At 34.3% G+C, this 18,986-nt stretch overlaps 2 protein-coding genes across 3 annotated transcripts; both read left to right on the forward strand.

The window, feature by feature from the left end:
• The first annotated feature begins 655 nt into the window (after positions 1-655).
• LOC101222178 (zinc finger protein CONSTANS-LIKE 1) lies at positions 656-4,098 on the forward strand. The gene is made up of 4 exons (XM_004145569.3): positions 656-957; positions 2,264-2,761; positions 3,404-3,547; positions 3,641-4,098. Exons 1-4 carry the CDS (start codon positions 853-855, stop codon positions 3,752-3,754), a joined length of 861 nt encoding a protein of 286 aa, XP_004145617.1. The 5' UTR covers positions 656-852; the 3' UTR covers positions 3,755-4,098.
• A 3,632-nt stretch (positions 4,099-7,730) lies between these two features.
• On the forward strand, positions 7,731-17,732 carry LOC101222415 (histone-lysine N-methyltransferase ATX4). 2 transcript variants are annotated; one of them, XM_031883117.1, is made up of 23 exons: positions 7,731-9,398; positions 9,521-9,576; positions 9,649-9,880; positions 11,121-11,189; positions 11,377-11,445; positions 11,541-11,609; positions 11,687-11,778; positions 11,938-12,030; positions 12,111-12,246; positions 12,651-12,753; positions 12,889-12,988; positions 13,353-13,477; positions 13,734-13,879; positions 13,984-14,088; positions 14,573-14,637; positions 14,748-14,955; positions 15,448-15,534; positions 15,628-15,690; positions 15,771-15,860; positions 16,341-16,427; positions 16,826-16,900; positions 17,007-17,107; positions 17,214-17,732. In XM_031883117.1, exons 1-23 carry the CDS (start codon positions 8,481-8,483, stop codon positions 17,302-17,304), a joined length of 3,180 nt encoding a protein of 1,059 aa, XP_031738977.1. In that variant the 5' UTR covers positions 7,731-8,480; the 3' UTR covers positions 17,305-17,732. The 2 variants fall into 2 exon arrangements, with proteins under 2 accessions (XP_031738977.1, XP_011651328.1); XM_011653026.2 differs by having other exon boundaries at positions 7,733-9,398; positions 11,121-11,246.
• The last annotated feature ends 1,254 nt before the right edge of the window (positions 17,733-18,986 follow it).

Below are 18,986 nucleotides of genomic sequence, written 5' to 3' on the forward strand. Positions count from 1 at the left end.
CCCCACGCTCCTAAAAGCGCGTGAATATTAAGACTTGGACCCATATTCTATTGGTTGTCCGCAACTCATCTTCCGCTACTTCCAAACAAATTTCAACTCCTTTTCTTTTCCTCTTTTAAAACACATATTATCCAATTATACAAATATTACATTTCTTTTTTTCTACGCACAATAAATCTCATTTTAATATTCCTATTTTTTACAATATCTATATTCAAATATACATCTTTACTTTTTCTCTTTTTTTTTTATAAAAAAATAAAACAAAATTTAACTCTTATTGGTTAATTTATATTTGTCATCCTTTGTTCGTTGACAATTATAAAATATGTATAACCTCCTTAATTATAGAGGTCTGACTTTTACCCCCCCAAAAAAATGAAAAATTATAATACAACATTTGAAAAAATGTAATTTTGGAATTTTAAACTCGCTTGAAGATGATGTATCCTTTATTTATATTTTCCATGGAATCGTTTTAGTTTACTTTATTCAATTAAAAGAACATATTTTTACAAAAAGAAATATTAAAAAAATGGAGATGGTGAGTATTGCATAAATAAAAATGATGTCTTTGTTTTTTTGTTTTGTCTTTATTTGTATTGTGTTCTCTTTACATCATCATCATCATCATAATAATAATAATAATAAGAGTTCCTTAAATTCAGTCACCAAATTAACTTCTTCCATTCAAATACAAGTATAAATTCCACTCTTTCTCACCTTCAAAACAAACTCATTCATCATTCTCTTCTTCTTTCTTTCTACTTCATTTTTGCCTCCTCTCTTTCCATTTTACAACACTAATTTTCTTTAACCTCAACCGATTTTGGTTTCATTGTGACAAGAAAAATGTTTGCTGATAATGGGGTTTTGTTTCCTCACTTTCAGAATTTCTCTCAGGTTCAGCAACTCGAGGACTTTTGCAAAACCCACCAGTCATGTTCTTCTTCCACGGTATTACTTTCCTTCATCTCTCTGTTTTTCATCTCTGTTTTTTTGGTTATTGCTCTTTCTGGGTAGATATGGTCTGCATTTTCTTTAACTATTTGAGTTTATTTTAAGTTTACTTTTCTGTTTTGGGTATTGGTTGTTGTTGGTTTTGAGCTTTGTTGTGTACATTTAGTTTGTGTGCTCTGTTTTTTCTTTCTTTTTCTTTTTTTGTTGTTAAAATGGGATGAAGTGAAAGAGGAAAAAAAAATATGAGTTTATAGAAGAGTTTTTAGTGAACCTGAGTTTATGTGGAGATTGCTTTCCATGGCAATTTTGGGTTGATTTGGTTAATAGGATAGAAGATGGGGGGTGGGGGCTTGGATTTTTTGGTAGATATGTGTTATGAAGTGCTAAATGGGGCTGAATGTGAAAGGAAATGCCATAAAGGAATTCTTTTCTCACTTTTTCTTTTATTTAACAAACATTTTGTAATGGCTATATGCTGTTTCTGCTTTACATGCTGGATGTGAAAAATATATAAGTATAAATAGAAAGGAACATAATGGACTTAAAACCCTTCTTTTTCAGTCATGGGGTTTCGTGTTCTACTCTCATTCTTCCATCTTCTGTCTCATTCTGTTATGTAAACTACTTGCTGGGATGTTACTTTCTAACCGCACTTGCACTCCTACTGTTTGTGAAAAGGCCTCAAATAGTAAAAAGTCTCTACCTCCTGACATCCATTATTTTTCAATGAGCTCTATTTGGAACTAAAACGCTCTACAGAAAGTAAAGGAAAAAATGAAAGAATTTAGCCTGAAAAAGATGGTCTGTATCCTCTTCTGCTAAAAGTGTGGGAAAAGAAACCATGGATGGTTTTGGACCCTTAAATAGGCCTCTTAGAGCTAATTGAATTATTCTTACTATTTTTCTTAATGTTAGCAACTTAGCCTAAAGACTTGTAAGTTCTTGCTTCTTTTTCGGTTCTTGTAGGTTTCATGTTTCCTTTTCCTTTTTGCCTGAAAGTTGACCGAAATGATTTTGAAATAGTAGGATTTCTGAATTAGAGAACTCAAACTAATAATCTTATCTTTTCTATAAAAAAAAAAAAAGCAAGGACCTTATCTCAAACCTTTACTCTTCTCATTACAACATGATTTTCTCCTTGCTACAATCTAAATCAGGCCCAACTTTGATCAATTACTGACTAAGCTTTATATTCTGTTATCTATCTGTACTATGGTCAGAGTTCTGTGGTGATTTCTTTATAGTGTTTTGGTTGCATCGCCATATGGCTTAAATTTATGAACGTGTGTCAAATATAATGCAGATATCCAGCATCTGTGAATACGACATGGTTGGTGAAGGAGATCTCTTTGAAGCCCCCCAACCACAACCATATATTGATGAAACCTTCATAGGTCTTGATCCTGTGATGGCAGCCATTTCAATGATATCTTGTGCTGATGAAGTCATCTCTCCAGAAGGACTAAAAGTTGCAGACTTCCAATCGCTTCAAAATGACCAGCTGCTAAATGAGGTCTACTATGAGTGTGAAAAAGATCTTTTGGAAAAAGCAGCCCTAGAAAGACCACTACCTGAGGACCTGAACATTGAAATCCCAGTTCTGAATCCAGATGAAAATCAAATTTCAGAAAATAAGCCATTCCTCGAGGCCTCAATCCAGAAAAGTACTAGCTTGGAGTGCTTAAGCTCGATGGATTTGATGCAAGGACCAACCATCAAGCCAAGTTTTATAGATTTCTCAGACATGGACTTCAGTTCTGTTTATGGAATGAGGAGGGCATTTAGTGAAGGAGATATTAAGGTTAGACTTCTTACTTTTGATAATTTTTTTTATCCTTTTAATTGTCTACGCATATGCTTTAGATTTTGGTCACTGTTACCCAGTAAAAGACCACATCTGACTTTAGTACGGATGTTGGTATTTGCAAAATATATTTCATCATCTTGCTGCAAAAATTGGACATCGAATTTTTTATTTTTTTTTTAACATTAAGAGATCGGCAATGAACTCAAATTTACTCCGATTGCTTGAAAACTTGGAGGATGAGTTGAAGGCCAAACAAGTTTATAATAGCTATGACTGTTGAACAGTTTACCAAGAAGCAATTTCTTAGCATATCATGACAAACAACCTACATCAGCCTTCTCGTCTAAGTTAAACAGCGTGGGGTATTCCCTAATTTTGGCGCTTGCATCTGAGAATATCAAGATAATAAGCAACCAAGCAAAACGATTTAATTGAAATTTAGCCGAGAACCTTGTAGTCGACTCTGAAGTCCAGATCTAGGATTACATACTTCTACTAATTATTAGTGCTTTTCATTTATCTGTCTCCTCAATTAGTCCATTTGTTAACTGCATAAGGGAGCTTCATATTTAACTATGGTTACCTTGATTCTGGTTTTCCCCTTGGTAGTCTTTAATATTTCGACTTGTTTGGCAGACACTCGGCAGTGACAAGTTAGGCATGATCCATTCTCCCCTCCATCGACCCATGTTCGGCAATTTCACCAGCGGGGAACGGCTAGAAAAGCTATCCCGCTACAGGAATAAGAAAACGAAGAGGAACTTCGGGAGAAAGATCAAGGTAATGAAAACAGACAACTATGTTTCAATTCAAATAATGAGAAGGTTTATAATACAAATTATGAGGAACTTATCATAATGCTCTCGTTTTCAGTATGCTTGCAGGAAGGCTCTTGCAGACAGTCAACCTAGAATCCGCGGAAGGTTTGCGAAAACCGATGAATCTGAAGTCAAGAGCAGTAGCTCAATCTCAATGCTTGTTCTATGAAGAAATAAAACGCAGTATAGGAATGGAAAAGCTAGTTCTGATGAGTGGGTGAGAGAGATTAGCAGAAGCCTTGGAAATAAAGTTTGTGGAAAGTTCAAATTTGATCTTACTTCATAAATCCACAAAGTAGAAGCCTGCAGGGTATTTTGTCATCTACAATCTGTGTTAGTATCTTCTGTAGACTAAAATGGTTGGCGAGATTTGTACATATAGTATCCGTTGAATAAAATAGGAAATAAATGTTCTACTTTATTAATTTGAATGAGATAGACGTTACATCCGGCTATACATTTCCTTTAACAAATCTTAAATCAGTTTATATAATATATATATATACGTTCCTATACTGTGTTAGAGCCTACAAAGTCTTCTCCTATTACAACCCAACTGTTTATTTACCTAGATTGTGCAACCACCAAACTAAACCATGCAAATGAGTTTGGGTTGGTTTGGTTCTACTATGAGCACATCAAACTGCTCAACATGTGGGACATGTTTGGTCCAAGGAGTAGGAGTTAGGAGAAGTGGAGTTGTTGGGCCAAAGGGACCCATAATTAGAAAATATCACTTCTATAACTTATTAACTTCACTTCTTACCTCAAACACTCTCTTAGTAGTTAAATAGAGTTTCGTATTTTTGATATATGATATGTCTTCCAAAAATTTGGATTAGAAATAGAAACAATCTTGATTGGAGTGCAAGTGAGTCTAAGGCTACCCATGTTATATCCTACCCTGCTTGTCATTGAGATGATAAAATAGTGCAGATCTGGTTGATTCCTTGCTTGAACTTGGAGACAATCTATGTAATTTCATCCTTGCTTATTCTCTTTACAGAGTTAATGTGTCCATGAAGGCTTTCTTTCATTTGTTCTTTCACAATACTTTTTTCTTGAAATTTCCTTTATTCCTTAATCAATTTCATTGCTTTCAAATAAATGCATTTTGTCTTGGACTCTTCGTATGGTTTTTCTTCTTTGGAATTTCCAGATTTCTGAAAAATGTACCTTCTAAGTATCAACTAGCTAGTTCTGTTAGAAGAAAATTAATAGAATTCTCCTTTTATAATTTTCTACCAGTAAGGAGAAGTTTTCATTCTCATTCAATATATAAATATCAAAGTACAGAAATGTCATATGTATATAGGCAAAAATATTAACAGATTTATTTGACCAACCTCTTAACAGTAAAACTGAAGGTTAACAAAGAAGTAACTAACTAATAACTACTCTATCAATACCTTCCATACATATTGATCGAAGAAAATTATGAGTTAGTTCATGGCGTATGAAGAAAATGGGGGTATCTATTGCACTATTTAGAACATAGTATTTTAAGGAACGACCAACTATGATGCTTACCTACAAAGACCAACTATGGCAACCACCTCTAGCGAACACTTGGATGACCAATTCTAATATAGACCACATCTGACTCCTAATTCCAAGGATGACTATCACTTATAATCAACTCCAACAATCACCTCAGGCAACCGCCTATATGACCAACTTTGACTATCACTCCAATTACCAATTCAGTGTTCAATTACCTTCTTTTATAGTGATTTGACATTTGTATGGTAATCAAACAAATAAATAAAAACACTTTTGAAAAAATGTTACCAAATAAAGTTTTAATCAACAGTGTTTAAATGAAAATTACCATTTGAAAAACAATTTTTTCTTAGTCAATCCAAACATGTCCTAATATAACTTGATCGATAAGTCTCATCAGAATTGTGTGTATATAGGATGAAAAAAAGTCATTCATAAAATTTAACTAGACATCAACAAGATGAAAAATCTAAATCTTTTACAACAATTTATACATTTTAATCCAGAATCCATATAAGATTAATTTGTTTAGCATGATTGTTCGTATAACAATAACTTTCTTTTTACAGCAAGTTTTCTCTCAAAAAATATTTTCATCAATTCTTTCTTCTTGAATTGGTTTGAACAATAACCTATTATACAACTTTTTCTTAATAACATATTTAAGTCAACAATACTTGTGATTGTGATGGGCCTAACAACCATCACTCACATATGCTTTTTGTGCAATACTAAAGAGTTAGAGAATTGGTGTTTTTTTAGACTTCCCACTAGGAAGTTTTTTAATCAATTATATGAATAATTTCTTGTTTGATCCCCTTGTATTAATCAATAGTCGTACATCTTAAAATGGCCAAATAGACAGACAACGATGTAATTAAAATCTAACACACTTTTAAAATTTAATGGAACAAATGTCTTGTTTTTTAAGTTCAAAATATGATATTTAAGGTACTATTGTACCATTATTATATATATATATAAATAAAATAACGGTAATAATTGAAAACAACCCTAAATCTAATTTTAAGAATTTCATGTTAAACCAGCGCTCAAATCCATAAATCTAAACAATAATCTACCCCTTAAGCATAGATTTCTTGAACTTGTACTAAAACATTATACAACTAAAATTCAGACTATTCAATTCAACATCTTATTATAACCTTGTAAATTATAATAATTACATGAGAACAAGAGGTTTTAGATTCAAGTCTCCACATAAGTTGTACTGAAAAAAGAGAAAGATTATAGTCCAAGCATCCTCTTTTTCCTTCTCTCCTAATGCGGTACACAATTTATATCAAGTTTAATTATCCTGACTTTGGACAAAAGTACTAATTTAAAAATATTAAAGAATATTGGATAACGCTCTACACTAGTGTGAGATCTTATACGATATAGCTTAGCAACTCCTACCACGGGTTAAGTTGATGTATATCTTCCTAGCCAAATTCTTAGGTGTTGAATGATTATGTTTTGAGGGGATGCTAAGGAAAGAGAGGGTGAGATTGAAAGACAATTAAGACAGAATGGTAGTAGTAGTCACAACTCACAAGGTCCATCTTTCTTCTACTTTCTTTCTCTTCGCAAATGTATTTGGAGAAACCCATCACAAATATCTCCCTCATTTTCAAGAACTTGAACATGAAAGAAAAATACAATAACAACTTGAGTTTTGTCCTTCTTGTTGTTGCTTGGGAAGGGAGTGTGGAAGTGAACTTTATGGTTCAAAACCAATCTGAGGAAAAGAGAAAAGGAAGAAACCATTAAAACCAGCAGTGAAGTCTTAATTTTGAAGTGAAGTGAAGTGAAGTTCCATGTGATGTTTTGTTATTTTATTCTTTTCCACGTGACCCGCCATTCCCATTGGAACTCAACTTTGTTTTGTTTCATAAATGAAAAAAAGAAACCTGCAGCTCCCAATACGACGCCGTATTCGAATTCTCCCATATTCTTCATTCTCTGTCTTTTCCCTCTGCTCTCTGGTTTGCTTCTCTATAAACTTGTGAGGAAATAATCATTCAAAAAGGGCCGAAGGGTCAAAGAAGAAGGAAATGAACAAATTTAGCTTCATTTTTTTTTTTTTTTTTTCATTTGGGTCAACCAATTTTCCATTAAAAACGGCTCCTTTTTATAAATATATATGTGTGTGCAGTGTGTATGTATGTATACTAAATTACCAAAATAGCCCTCCAAGAAAATGGTGGGAAATTCTCATTTCCATCTCTTGAATCGAAAATTTTGCAGTCACCCTATTGTCAAAATACCAAATACTATTTGGGACAAATCCAACAGAGAAGAGAGGAACATCAAACACTCACCATTTTTCCTGTCTCTATCTGCTCCGGCAACTTCTTAATTTGGAGGATAACAAAAAGAACTCCCAAACCATTAACTTTTTCAAAATTTTGAAACTGACCCATTATTGATTCAATTCACGAAGCTAATAAAGTTGTGGACTTTAGGACAGTTTGGCTCATTTTCATTTGAAGTTTCAACACTCTTTTGGTCTGTATGTAAGAACAAAATGGCGAAGTTTTTGTTTTTATTTTTAGATCATATGAAGTTGGCGGACACCATAAAATCTCTCTCTTTCTCTATATCTTTCTCTTCCTCACTCTGCATCAAACACAAAAACAAATAGAAATTGGTTAAAAAAAATTGTTGAGAAATGAAGAAAAATGGAAATCAATTGTGGGTTTTTTGAGTAGAAGAAAAGAAATTTGGTTTGAAATCATTAGAGTCATATTGATAAATTTAGAAGAAAGCAAATGAAAATGAAATCACATTGGTAAGCCAAGCCAACGCCGACTCATGTTTGAGTCTCTCTCTTCTCATATAGATTGTGTCTGTCACCAGCCTTCTTTGTTTTTCTCATTCGAAAGGATTATTTTGAGAAACCAAAAAGAAACAGAGTATAATTTATTTAGAATTAGACTGGTATTTGTGGAGTAATTATTATTAAATATTATCCCTCGCTCTCTCTCTCTCTCTATCTCTCTCTCTGTCTGGCTTTCTTTCTTTTCTGTGCTCTGACCCAGTTTAGAGAGAGAAAGAGGAGTTTCGTCGAACAGATCCCTATTCATTTCAGGGTCTGGGAATTCGATTGTTTAGTTTCTTTTTTATCTCTTTGTGTAAGACCCAATTTCCCTTTTTTGATTTTGGTGTTTGGATTTTGGTCTTTCTTTTTCCCCAACCTGTCGTTTTCGAGTTGTGTTTTCACTGTTCAATTGTTTTTCCATTGCTCTGTTCTTGGTCGAATTTGAGGAAAAGAGGGTTTTATGTGAATTTGAGGACTTGGGGTTTCTACTGTGAATGTAAATTTTCGAATTGGCATTAAGGGGTTGGAGATTTATGAAGTGAAATTGGTTTATCATTCAGAAAAAAAGATGATAATCAAGCGCAATCTGAAAACCCAAATGCCGAATCTGAAACGGTGTAAACACGGCGACTCGGTTGGTGAAGACGATGAAACCTCGGCGGCGAGGAAGAAGAGAAAACTAAACGGTTATTACCCACTTAATCTTCTTGGCGAGGTTGCGGCTGGAATCATCCCTTTGAAGCTTCACGACATTCTTGGCACCAACAACAAAGGGATTACAGCGTCGTGGTGTACACAGATTTCTTGTTCCGCCATGGAAATGGAGTCTAAGTCGAATAGCCGGGAATCGTTAGCAAGAGAAGCTACGAAGAGACCGGCCGAGGTCCCACGACCGCCGCTTGTGAGGACTTCAAGAGGACGGGTTCAGGTACTTCCTTCTCGGTTTAACGATTCTGTTATTGAGAATTGGAGGAAAGACAGCAAGACTAGCTTGCGCGATTACAGTCCCGATGAGGAATTCAAATGTGAGAAGGAGAAATTCAGTTTCAAGACTCCTAGAATTTGTAATGGGACTGCCAAGAAAGTACAAAACTGTGGTAAATTGTTTGTCAAGTGTCCAGCATTGTGTGAAGAGGAGGAAGATGAACCGGCGGGTATGGAGTTCAAGAATTTCGACTTCAGGAAATATTCGAGCTCCCGCAGTTCATTAACCTCCGTACACGAGACTGTTGTTGAAGATGAGAAGTTTCTAGTTGATGTAATTGGTGAAGATGGAAACCCAAAGGAAACTAAATCAAAGGATGGTTTATATGGACCTGAGGACTTCTATTCAGGTGATATTGTATGGGCAAAGGCAGGGAGGAAGGAACCTTTTTGGCCTGCCATTGTCATTGATCCTATAACTCAAGCACCTGAATTAGTTTTGAGAGCTTGTGTTCCAGATGCAGCTTGCATTATGTTCTTTGGAGGGAACGAAAATCAAAGGGTACGTATGGATAACAAAGTAGAAGTTTCTTTTTTAGGGGGAAAAATATTTATAGACCCTTCCGTTTCTATTTATGGAAGAATGTGGCTCTCTGTTGTGAAATTTTGAATGATCATGAGCAGGATTATGCATGGGTGAGGCGGGGGATGATCTTTCCCTTTATGGATTTTGTAGACAGGTATAGCTCTTCAATTTTTGGTAGTACATTTCATTGTGAACCCTTTGCTCAGCCAAAATTTTCATTTACTAGGTTCCAAGGACAGCCAGAATTGGATAGATGCAAATCCAACGAGTTCCAGATTGCAATAGAGGAAGCATTTCTGGCAGAACGTGGGTTCACAGAGAAATTGATTGCAGATATTAATATGGCAGCTGGGAATACGATTGCTGATGAATTTCTATTCCGAGGAACTCAGGAAGCTACTGGTTCTAACCAGGATCCTGACTGCCATTCTCCTCCTAAGCGGACTAGTTGCATTATGGTACTACTGCTATTTCATTTCCTCCATTAACTGTATTCTTACACACACGAGAGACTTCCAATGTTAACCAAAAAGAGGAGGGGGTTCAGGGTAGAGGAAACTTCATCAATTGCATTCAGTAGATGCTGAGGAAAAGTAAATTTAAAATAACCAATCCATATTGATTCTAAACAGTTTTATAACTTTGGACTCTTCCCTCACCCAACTGTTTGGACTATAGACTTTTGGCACAATTATTTTATTTCTTATCTGTGTATGGTGAAGTTGAAGTATATACAGAAAGGAAACAATTCAAAACTTGCATGCTTTATTTTTGGGTTTGATACTCGATTGATGTAAATATCCTCCTTACAAGTGTGAGAAAAGTTGCAACCTCAAAAAAGAACGGAAATATTATGAAGAATCCAATCTATTAAGCAGTATGTGTTGTTGTCTACTGTGAAAATAGAATTCAACTGCTTGTTCCATATTGAGAGATTGAGCATACAAGCAACAATATAAGGATAATGGGGGTAAGAGGGGAGGGTATGCCAATCTCCATAGGAAGTTGGCACTACCCAAAAGATGGCATCTTAGCAGGAGAATACTGTATAGAAGTAGAAGAGCTAGATTATCGAAGTTGTAGAGTGAGCATACTTTGTTCTCAAGCAATTGGGTGATCTTGGGTTGGCTATCTAGCTGTTTTAGGAACTTGGAGAACTTTCTAGTCATACTTGAATTCTTCAGATAATTTTGGAGGGACCAGCAGGCTGTACCTTCCCCTGATTTGAGATGGAGCTTTTACAGTTTAGTTCTTTGCACAATCTTAAGGAAAACCCACGATCCTTTGCCCCGATGAGGTTTGATCTTTCCTTTGGGAAGTCTGGGAAGTTAGAGAAGATTTTCCAGGAGTGGACAAGGATTTTAGTTTTGTTTGGATAACATTATTTTGGTTTCCTCTAGTTGGAACTATCTTGATGGGAGTTTTTGCTATGATTTGTCTTTGGTTGGTGTCAATTGGAGGAATTCTTAGTGAATCTTTTGGCTTTTATAGGCGTCTAGCCATTTCCTTTTCATTGAAAGGTACATTCTATTGCAGGTTGAAATAAATTTATGAGGCAATATAATATATATATATATATATATTGCTTTTACTTCAACTGTAATTAGTTTTAGAAATTGCACCTTCTTCTTTGGTCATCGAATGTTTTGGTTTGCTCCCCCATGGTTGTACTTCAACTAGTTAATTGATAATATGCAGGAAATGTATGCAAAGAAGAAAGATGGACGGCATTGTGAGGGATGTGGCCAAGCACTTCCTGTAAAATTGGTAAAGAAAATGAGGACCTCACCTGGAACCCAGTTTTTATGTAAATCATGCACAAGGGTTTGTATTATACACATTTGTTGGAATAGTTTCTTTTGACTTTGAATTTTCTACCAGCAATATTGCCATTAAATTCAAATAAACCTTTGTGGTGTCCATGTGCTAATAGTGAATTATACTATATCTGCAGTTAACGAATTCAAAGCATTATTGTGGCATATGCAAAAAGATTTGGAATCATTCAGATAGTGGTAGTTGGGTGTGTGAACATCCTGTCGAACTATGGATTTGACTTTTATCATTGTAATTAAAGATAAAGTCAATCTAATTTCTTCCAAACCTTATGTGTGATAGGTTCGTTGTGATGGTTGTAAAGTATGGGTGCATGCAGAGTGTGACAAAATTTCAAGCAACCTGTTCAAGGTTTGTTCGCTATGCTCTCTCTCTCTCCCCCCCCTCTGTGAGAGATCTTTGACAGCTAAGTAATTTTGTTTTTTCAGGATCTGGGAAGTACTGATTATTTCTGCCCTACGTGCAAAGCAAAATTTGATTTTGAACTATCAGACTCAGAAAAATCGCGACCCAAAATCAAGTAATTCAAAGTAGCTTTTATTTTGTTTTAATTTTTTTAAAAATATCTTTGGTTATATTAGTACTTGGTTCAACTATTATTTTTGTGTTAATTCTGTAATCCTGAAGTAGTTAGGTTCTGCAATGCACAAGTTCTGATGATTGTTAGTTTTCCTTACAGAGGGAAGATAAGTAATGATGGAATGGTTCGTGCTAACAAAGTTACTGTACTCTGCAATGGTGTGGAAGGCATTTATTTTCCAAGCCTTCACCTGTAAGCTTATAGTCTTTTCTCTCTCTCTCCGTGTTCTGTAGGCTTACATAATATAAGTTCACTTTTCTGTTTCTTTGCAGGGTTGTGTGCAGGTGTGGTTCTTGTGGTACAGAAAAACAAGCACTTAGTGAGTGGGAACGGCATACTGGATCTAAGTCAAGGAATTGGAAGACCAGTGTGAGGGTAAAAGGTTCCATGCTATCTCTAGAACAATGGGTAAGTGTGACTCTTCATTTCACTCATGCACATTGCTTATGACCTCCCCTTTGAATTTCAGGAGACCATAATAGATTCATAACAGTAAAATAAGCAGTTCTTATAATAAAAAAATACAATAAGTAGTACTTGATTGTTCTACTCGCACTAGGTTTGAGCTATCTGAACTATTCAATGAATACTTGTATAGGAATTTTCTTGATACTTCAAATTTGGTCAGATATGTTGGAATGAATTTCATTATATCCTAGTTTAGTTTATTCACTAGTAGCTGCATTATGCTTGAATCTTTACTTCCAAACCTCATATTGGGAGGTACCAAGTCTTCCTCTTGGTTCCTGGTCTTCAGCATTAATAACCTTGTTCCATAAATTAAAATGAATGTTATAATACTTGACCTGCAGATGCTCCAAGTAGCTGAGTACCATGCAAATGTTGTTTCTGTCAAGCACCCTAAACGGCCTTCCATGAAAGAACGGAGGCAAAAGTTACTCACTTTTCTGCAGGGTATACCTGAATTTTCATTTGCTCCTCTTTTTGAGATGTAATATTCTTTGCTGGGGAAAAATAGTGTGTTTAGTGCTACAGTAGCCTACCAAGTGTTGATAACCCAAACTAACTTCACCGTTCTTGCTGTCTCAGAGAAATATGAACCTGTTTATGCAAAGTGGACGACAGAGAGATGTGCTGTTTGTAGATGGGTTGAAGATTGGGACTACAATAAGATTATTATCTGCAACAGGTATTGGGAAAAATGATTATTTTTCTTATAACCTATATTCAAATGCTATATTAGGTAAAAGTAATAAGACCCATGCTTTCTGTTACAACGCTGAGATTTTGGAAATTTGGGAGTTTGATATTAAATAAAATTTTAATATTTGGTCTAGCCCTTTAGTCTCTATGTTTTCACCATAACAGCTCCATGGCCCTTGATGCTAAGTGTCTGCCTACTGAAATTTCTGTAGCATATTCCTTTCATTTTAGATATTGTATGTTCACTCGGACTTCTGTAATACCTTTTTTTCTTAGAACTCTTTGTTCAAAACAAGTCTGTTTCTGTAAATATATTATCACTAACGCTTTTGTGGAAACTAATGTATCAGATGTCAGATAGCAGTTCATCAAGAATGCTATGGAGCTAGAAATGTTCGGGATATAACATCTTGGGTCTGTAAAGTTTGTGAAACTCCTGATGTTAAGCGGGAATGTTGCCTCTGTCCAGTAAAAGGTTTTGTTTTCTTCATTTTGTGGATCAAACTAGTTTTCATTTTGATTTCTGTTATTATGTCCTTTACATTTGAGCATCAGACTAGAACAAGTTCTCTTATCCTGGCTGATCAATTGGCTGAATAGTCTTATGATTACCTGGCTATCACTTTGAGTAGATCTTATAAGTTATAACTTCCTGCACAAATCACACATTTTGGTTTCCAATACTGAATAATAACTGCTATCTTTGCCCTCCTGATAATTTCATACCATAGGTGGTGCCTTGAAGCCCACTGATGTCGACACACTATGGGTCCATGTTACCTGTGCTTGGTTCAGACCCGAAGTCTCTTTTGCCAGTGATGAGAAAATGGAACCTGCTCTTGGTATCTTGAGCATTCCGTCCAATTCTTTTGTAAAGGTTTGATGTTTATAATTTTCAATTGTTCTTTGCAAATGTTCCTGCTAAGCTTTCTTTTTCTTTTAATTTTCCCAATCACTAAATACTTTCTTCATGAATTCCAGATTTGTGTAATCTGTAAGCAAATTCATGGTTCATGCATGCAATGCTGCAAGTGTTCTACTTACTACCATGCTATGTGTGCATCAAGAGCAGGCTATTGCATGGAGGTACTTTTTACTGTGCTTGCACTTAATGTTTTTCTTAATCATGTAACTGATGGTACAATACCCTTAAACCTTGATATGTCTAAGTTTCAGTGCTGATGGTTACCTTACCTACCTCTGTACTCTCTCCTATTTCTGAATTTGTTTTGTGGTCGATAGTTGAAATAAATTGTCTCAATTTTTGTCATTGAATATTTCTAAGTGCACTAGCCTCCTACTGAAAATTAATTAAGTTTATGCTGCTGATTGATCTAAGTGATCTCCTTTCGTTCTACAGAATTTTTTCCTTCTAAAGTTTTTGTATGCATCTTCTCTTGCTGGTCTTTCAGTGTCCAAAGTTTATGCATGAAGTTGTTAATTCTTTGACTTACAGTTTTGTTAACCATTTTGGGTTATTTTTTTCAGGTATAAGTTTAGTTTGTGCTTTTGCAGCCCCCACCCCCACAAAAAAAAAGTCTTATACAACTAATTGTTTGTGCTTTCCCAGTTGCACTGCCTGGAGAAGAATGGTAGACAAATCACAAAAATGGTATCTTATTGTGCTTATCACAGGTATTGCTTTCTGATTTTGAATTATAGGGAAAATCTCATGTTGTTACCTCCATGAAGGTTGGTTTCTGATCACGTTTTATGTAAATTTTCATCATTTCACCTTGGTTTAGGGCTCCCAATCCGGATACTGTTCTAATCATACAGACTCCACTTGGGGTATTTTCTACGAAAAGCCTTCTTCAAAATAAGAAGAGAGCTGGTTCAAGGTTAATTTCATCTAACAGAAAGGAAATAGAAGAAGTATCCGAAGCTTCTGAACTTGAACCATTTTCTGCTGCCAGGTGTCAAGTTTATAAAAGATCAACTAGTGTGAAGAAGGTAGTCCATGTTCTTCATTTCTAATTATACTGTTAGATTGCTTGAAATTTTCATTTCTAGAAAATTTGATATCTTAGGTAGGTGGCTATCTAAATTTGAACTCGTGATTTTGAAGATATTTAAATTTGCAACTTGTCTTTTAGTTCTTTGGATATTTCATTTGTCAATGAAATTATTTCTTATCCAAAACAAAACAGTGGTTGTACTAATAAAAAAAAAGTACTTAGTCCTCTACATGAGATATTGAGGCTGAAATCATGAGCCAAATGAAAAAATTGTAAAGCTGGATTCAGTTAAAATAATTATAAAGGTGAAAATTTTGGGCGAATTTAATGTGATGTGTTTTCCATCAATAAATTCCAGGTCTTCGGATGTTGAGTTCCTTTCTCTTTTATTTTGTGTATTTATAGTTTCTTATAGTGACACTCTTAGTTATTTATATGATACGGTACATTGCCTTATGCATCTTTCTACTATTTTTCTTGTTGTTAGAGGACGGTTGAGGGAGCGGTTATTCACAAAGTGATGGGGCCATGCCATCATCCTTTAAAAGAATTACGGAATCTTAATACATTCAACGTAAATTTCATCCTTATTTTAAGTATATACGGAAGTTCTTTGCCCCGTTCCACTTAGAACAAGATGATATTCACTTCTTTTGTTGCATTACAGTTACCAATGGTAGAGGAACCAAAAATCTTTTCCTCATTTCGGGATCGATTGTACCACTTACAGGTAATTCCTTCTCATTTCCGACAACTGAAAGCTTACTTGTTTGATATATCTGACATTCTTCTCATATCCTCTGATTCCAGAGAACAGAGAACGATCGGGTGTGCTTTGGTAGATCTGGCATACATGGATGGGGGCTTTTTGCACGTAGAAACATTCAAGAAGGAGAAATGGTATAGAGCCATATAATTTAGATGCCTTCTAGTGATGCTAAGTTGATAATAAGCCCATGCATTGGTTAGTGAATTTTTCTCTGGTTAGGGTGTGCTCTTGCACTTAATTATGACTCATTCCTTGTCATCAACTACTAAATTATTTTAAATGAGGTGTATTGGCATGCTCAATCAGATCGTATTGTGAGTAAGAATGTAAAATTTATGAATGATATATCTTTGCAAGCGTGAAAACTTTTTGCATCCCAATAGTTGGTGTGATTTATTTGTCTGTAAATTGGATCTCTTTAGTTTCTTAACATGATATTTGTCCACATGAGCTTAACTAGATAAAGTATATACCCACAATCAAAAAGCCTAGATAGCTATATAGTTGAATCTCCCATCCCACTTGTTTAATGCCTGTTAACATGATAATGGCATGCATGTTCACTACATGTTTGGACTGATGTCCACAACCCCGTTCTCTCTTTTTTTTAGGTTCTTGAATATCGTGGTGAACAAGTCCGGCGTACTGTTGCTGATCTAAGGGAGGCGCGGTACAGATTGGCTGGCAAAGACTGCTATGTATGTTGATTTTTCCTTCATTTATCAATTTCAAATAGCACTTAATGATATTTATGCTATTTGAAAATTGTTCTGAAAGACACTGTTATGAGTAGATAACCATACTACCAGCACCATACCACTATGAGAAAAAAATTGATATCGCTAGCAACTATTATTCTAACTTGTAAGGAGCATTTGGTTCACAAGATTAATTTGTATAGTTTAGGGGTGAACTTAATTACTCAACCTTTCTCTACCGAGTCATACAAATTAAATATAGAATACACAAACCCAAGTTTTTATCATATAATCTAGAGCTTCACAAATGTAGGCTATACCAAATTTTGTTCCAGAAATCTCTAAATATTTATACATCATCAACTTACTCTGTTGTCAACTTGTGATATTTCTGGCAGCTTTTTAAGATCAGTGAAGAAGTAGTTGTCGATGCCACCGACAAAGGAAATATTGCACGCTTGATCAACCATTCAGTAAGTCGTTTGCTAGATTTGGCTAATGCTTGAGTTTAGAGGGATTCATGTATTGTTTACTGTTTCCTTTATGTTTACCACATTTCTGTCTCAAAATTCTGTGCAGTGTATGCCAAACTGCTATGCAAGGATCATGAGTGTGGGTGACGACGAAAGTCGGATTGTACTTATTGCCAAGGCTAATGTCCCTGCTGGCGAAGAGCTAACGTCTCTCTCTCTCTTTCATACACATATACATGCACACATGCACATGCTCACTTTTCGTTCTAGTTCAATTGGTTCTAAATAAAAGAGTGTTGTTTGGATTTGACAGGTACGACTATTTGTTCGATCCGGACGAACCCGATGAATTCAAAGTTCCGTGTTTATGTAAAGCGCCAAACTGTCGAAAGTTCATGAATTAGGATAATAGGATACCTTTAACATACATCACAGTCATTGTTTTCCCTCAAAGATGCTAACCCATTCTCCTCATCTGTGGATCTCTCACCTTATACTCAATTTGCATTGCTTGCAGCCAACACCAAAAAGGAAAGTTCTTCAGTTTTTTTCTTCTTTTTTCTACACCCCTTTTCCCTTTTCTATTGTATTTGATTTCAAAAACCTTAAACCTTAATAAAGGCTAGGCTACATATTGATTAGCTGGGGTTCTGGTTTAGGGCATTGATGTAAATTTTTTTGACTCACTATACATTTTAATAGTTAGTTGAATGTTGACCCATGGTGGTCTTCTGTCTTTTTACCACAAATGTCTTATTTGGTTCTCATTTTATAGTTTTTTTTCCCTCTACTCATTGTTAAAAAAGATATGCTAAATGGCTATTTATTTCAATTCTTGCTGCCCTTAATTGCTATTTTGCATTTGACATGTGGTATCAGTTGGTGTTTTATCCACTAAATTATTTATTGTGTTTTGGATATAATTGTAACCAACGTTGTAAATAGAAATGAATACTCTCTTTTATAATGCATTTTTTATACATTGGTCTGACCTATTGTAGCTTTTTCTACTATAGTTTATATTGTTTGTCTTAGATTTTTTCTTTATTTTGCGATATCATAGTCTAGATGGCTATTTTAAAATATACGTTACAACAACATAATATATCACATTAATTAGTCTCATTTTTCTATTAAACTATATATTATGCATACTTTTTCATATACATCCATGTATAAGTTATTTTGTAAATAGATACCTCGTATGATATGATATGCTATAAATTAGATCAACTTAATCTCTCGGAACTTAATTTCTTATGCTAGGGCTCGAAATGTGACTGCAATACTTTTTTCCCTTAATATATACATATATTCTAGTGCATAATCGGTATGAATTTACAATATATGATCGAATATCACATACTAACTATATTAAATAACAGTAATAACAATTGAAAATTTTATAGATGATAATACATCTAGGTTCTCATCTATCATTCTCAACATTAGACTTGATTAACCATATAGATTTTTTGAAATAAACCTGAATACATAGATTATTTGAAATAAATCCAAATACATATGTATTATTTTTCATATACTATTTATGCATTTGTGGGTTTATTGGACTTTAAATCATTAATTGACATGTATGGAGACAAAAATTATCATTATGGTTAATAATAATTTAATAATGAAGTTTTATCATCCTACAATTGTGCTAATTATGATTATACACTTCTTTTCTTTAATTTTTTCTATTAAAAAGTTAATTCAGTATTTTTGTATTATTTATATTTTGTATTACTCTTTATATAGGATAATACTTTCTTTTTTACAGATACAATGTATTTACATGATCTAAATAATGATGTGAAATATCAATCTGTCTTGGTGAAATGTTGACGTGAAATATCAATCTCTTGGTGAAATATCACACAGTTACAAAGATGTATATTTGCAAGCTTTTGGAAAATCTTAACTAATTTAGGATGATTTTGGGATTGACAAGATTTTTCTAATATTTCATAAATATATGGCTATAATTTATATCTGATTTTCACATTTTTAGTATTTAAATCAAACTAAGTAACATTTATTTATTTAATTCATTAATATTATATTTAATAACTATTTCTCTAAA

Source organism: Cucumis sativus, chromosome 3 (assembly GCF_000004075.3).
Source record: "Cucumis sativus cultivar 9930 chromosome 3, Cucumber_9930_V3, whole genome shotgun sequence".
In the NCBI taxonomy this organism is placed as follows: domain Eukaryota; kingdom Viridiplantae; phylum Streptophyta; class Magnoliopsida; order Cucurbitales; family Cucurbitaceae; genus Cucumis; species Cucumis sativus.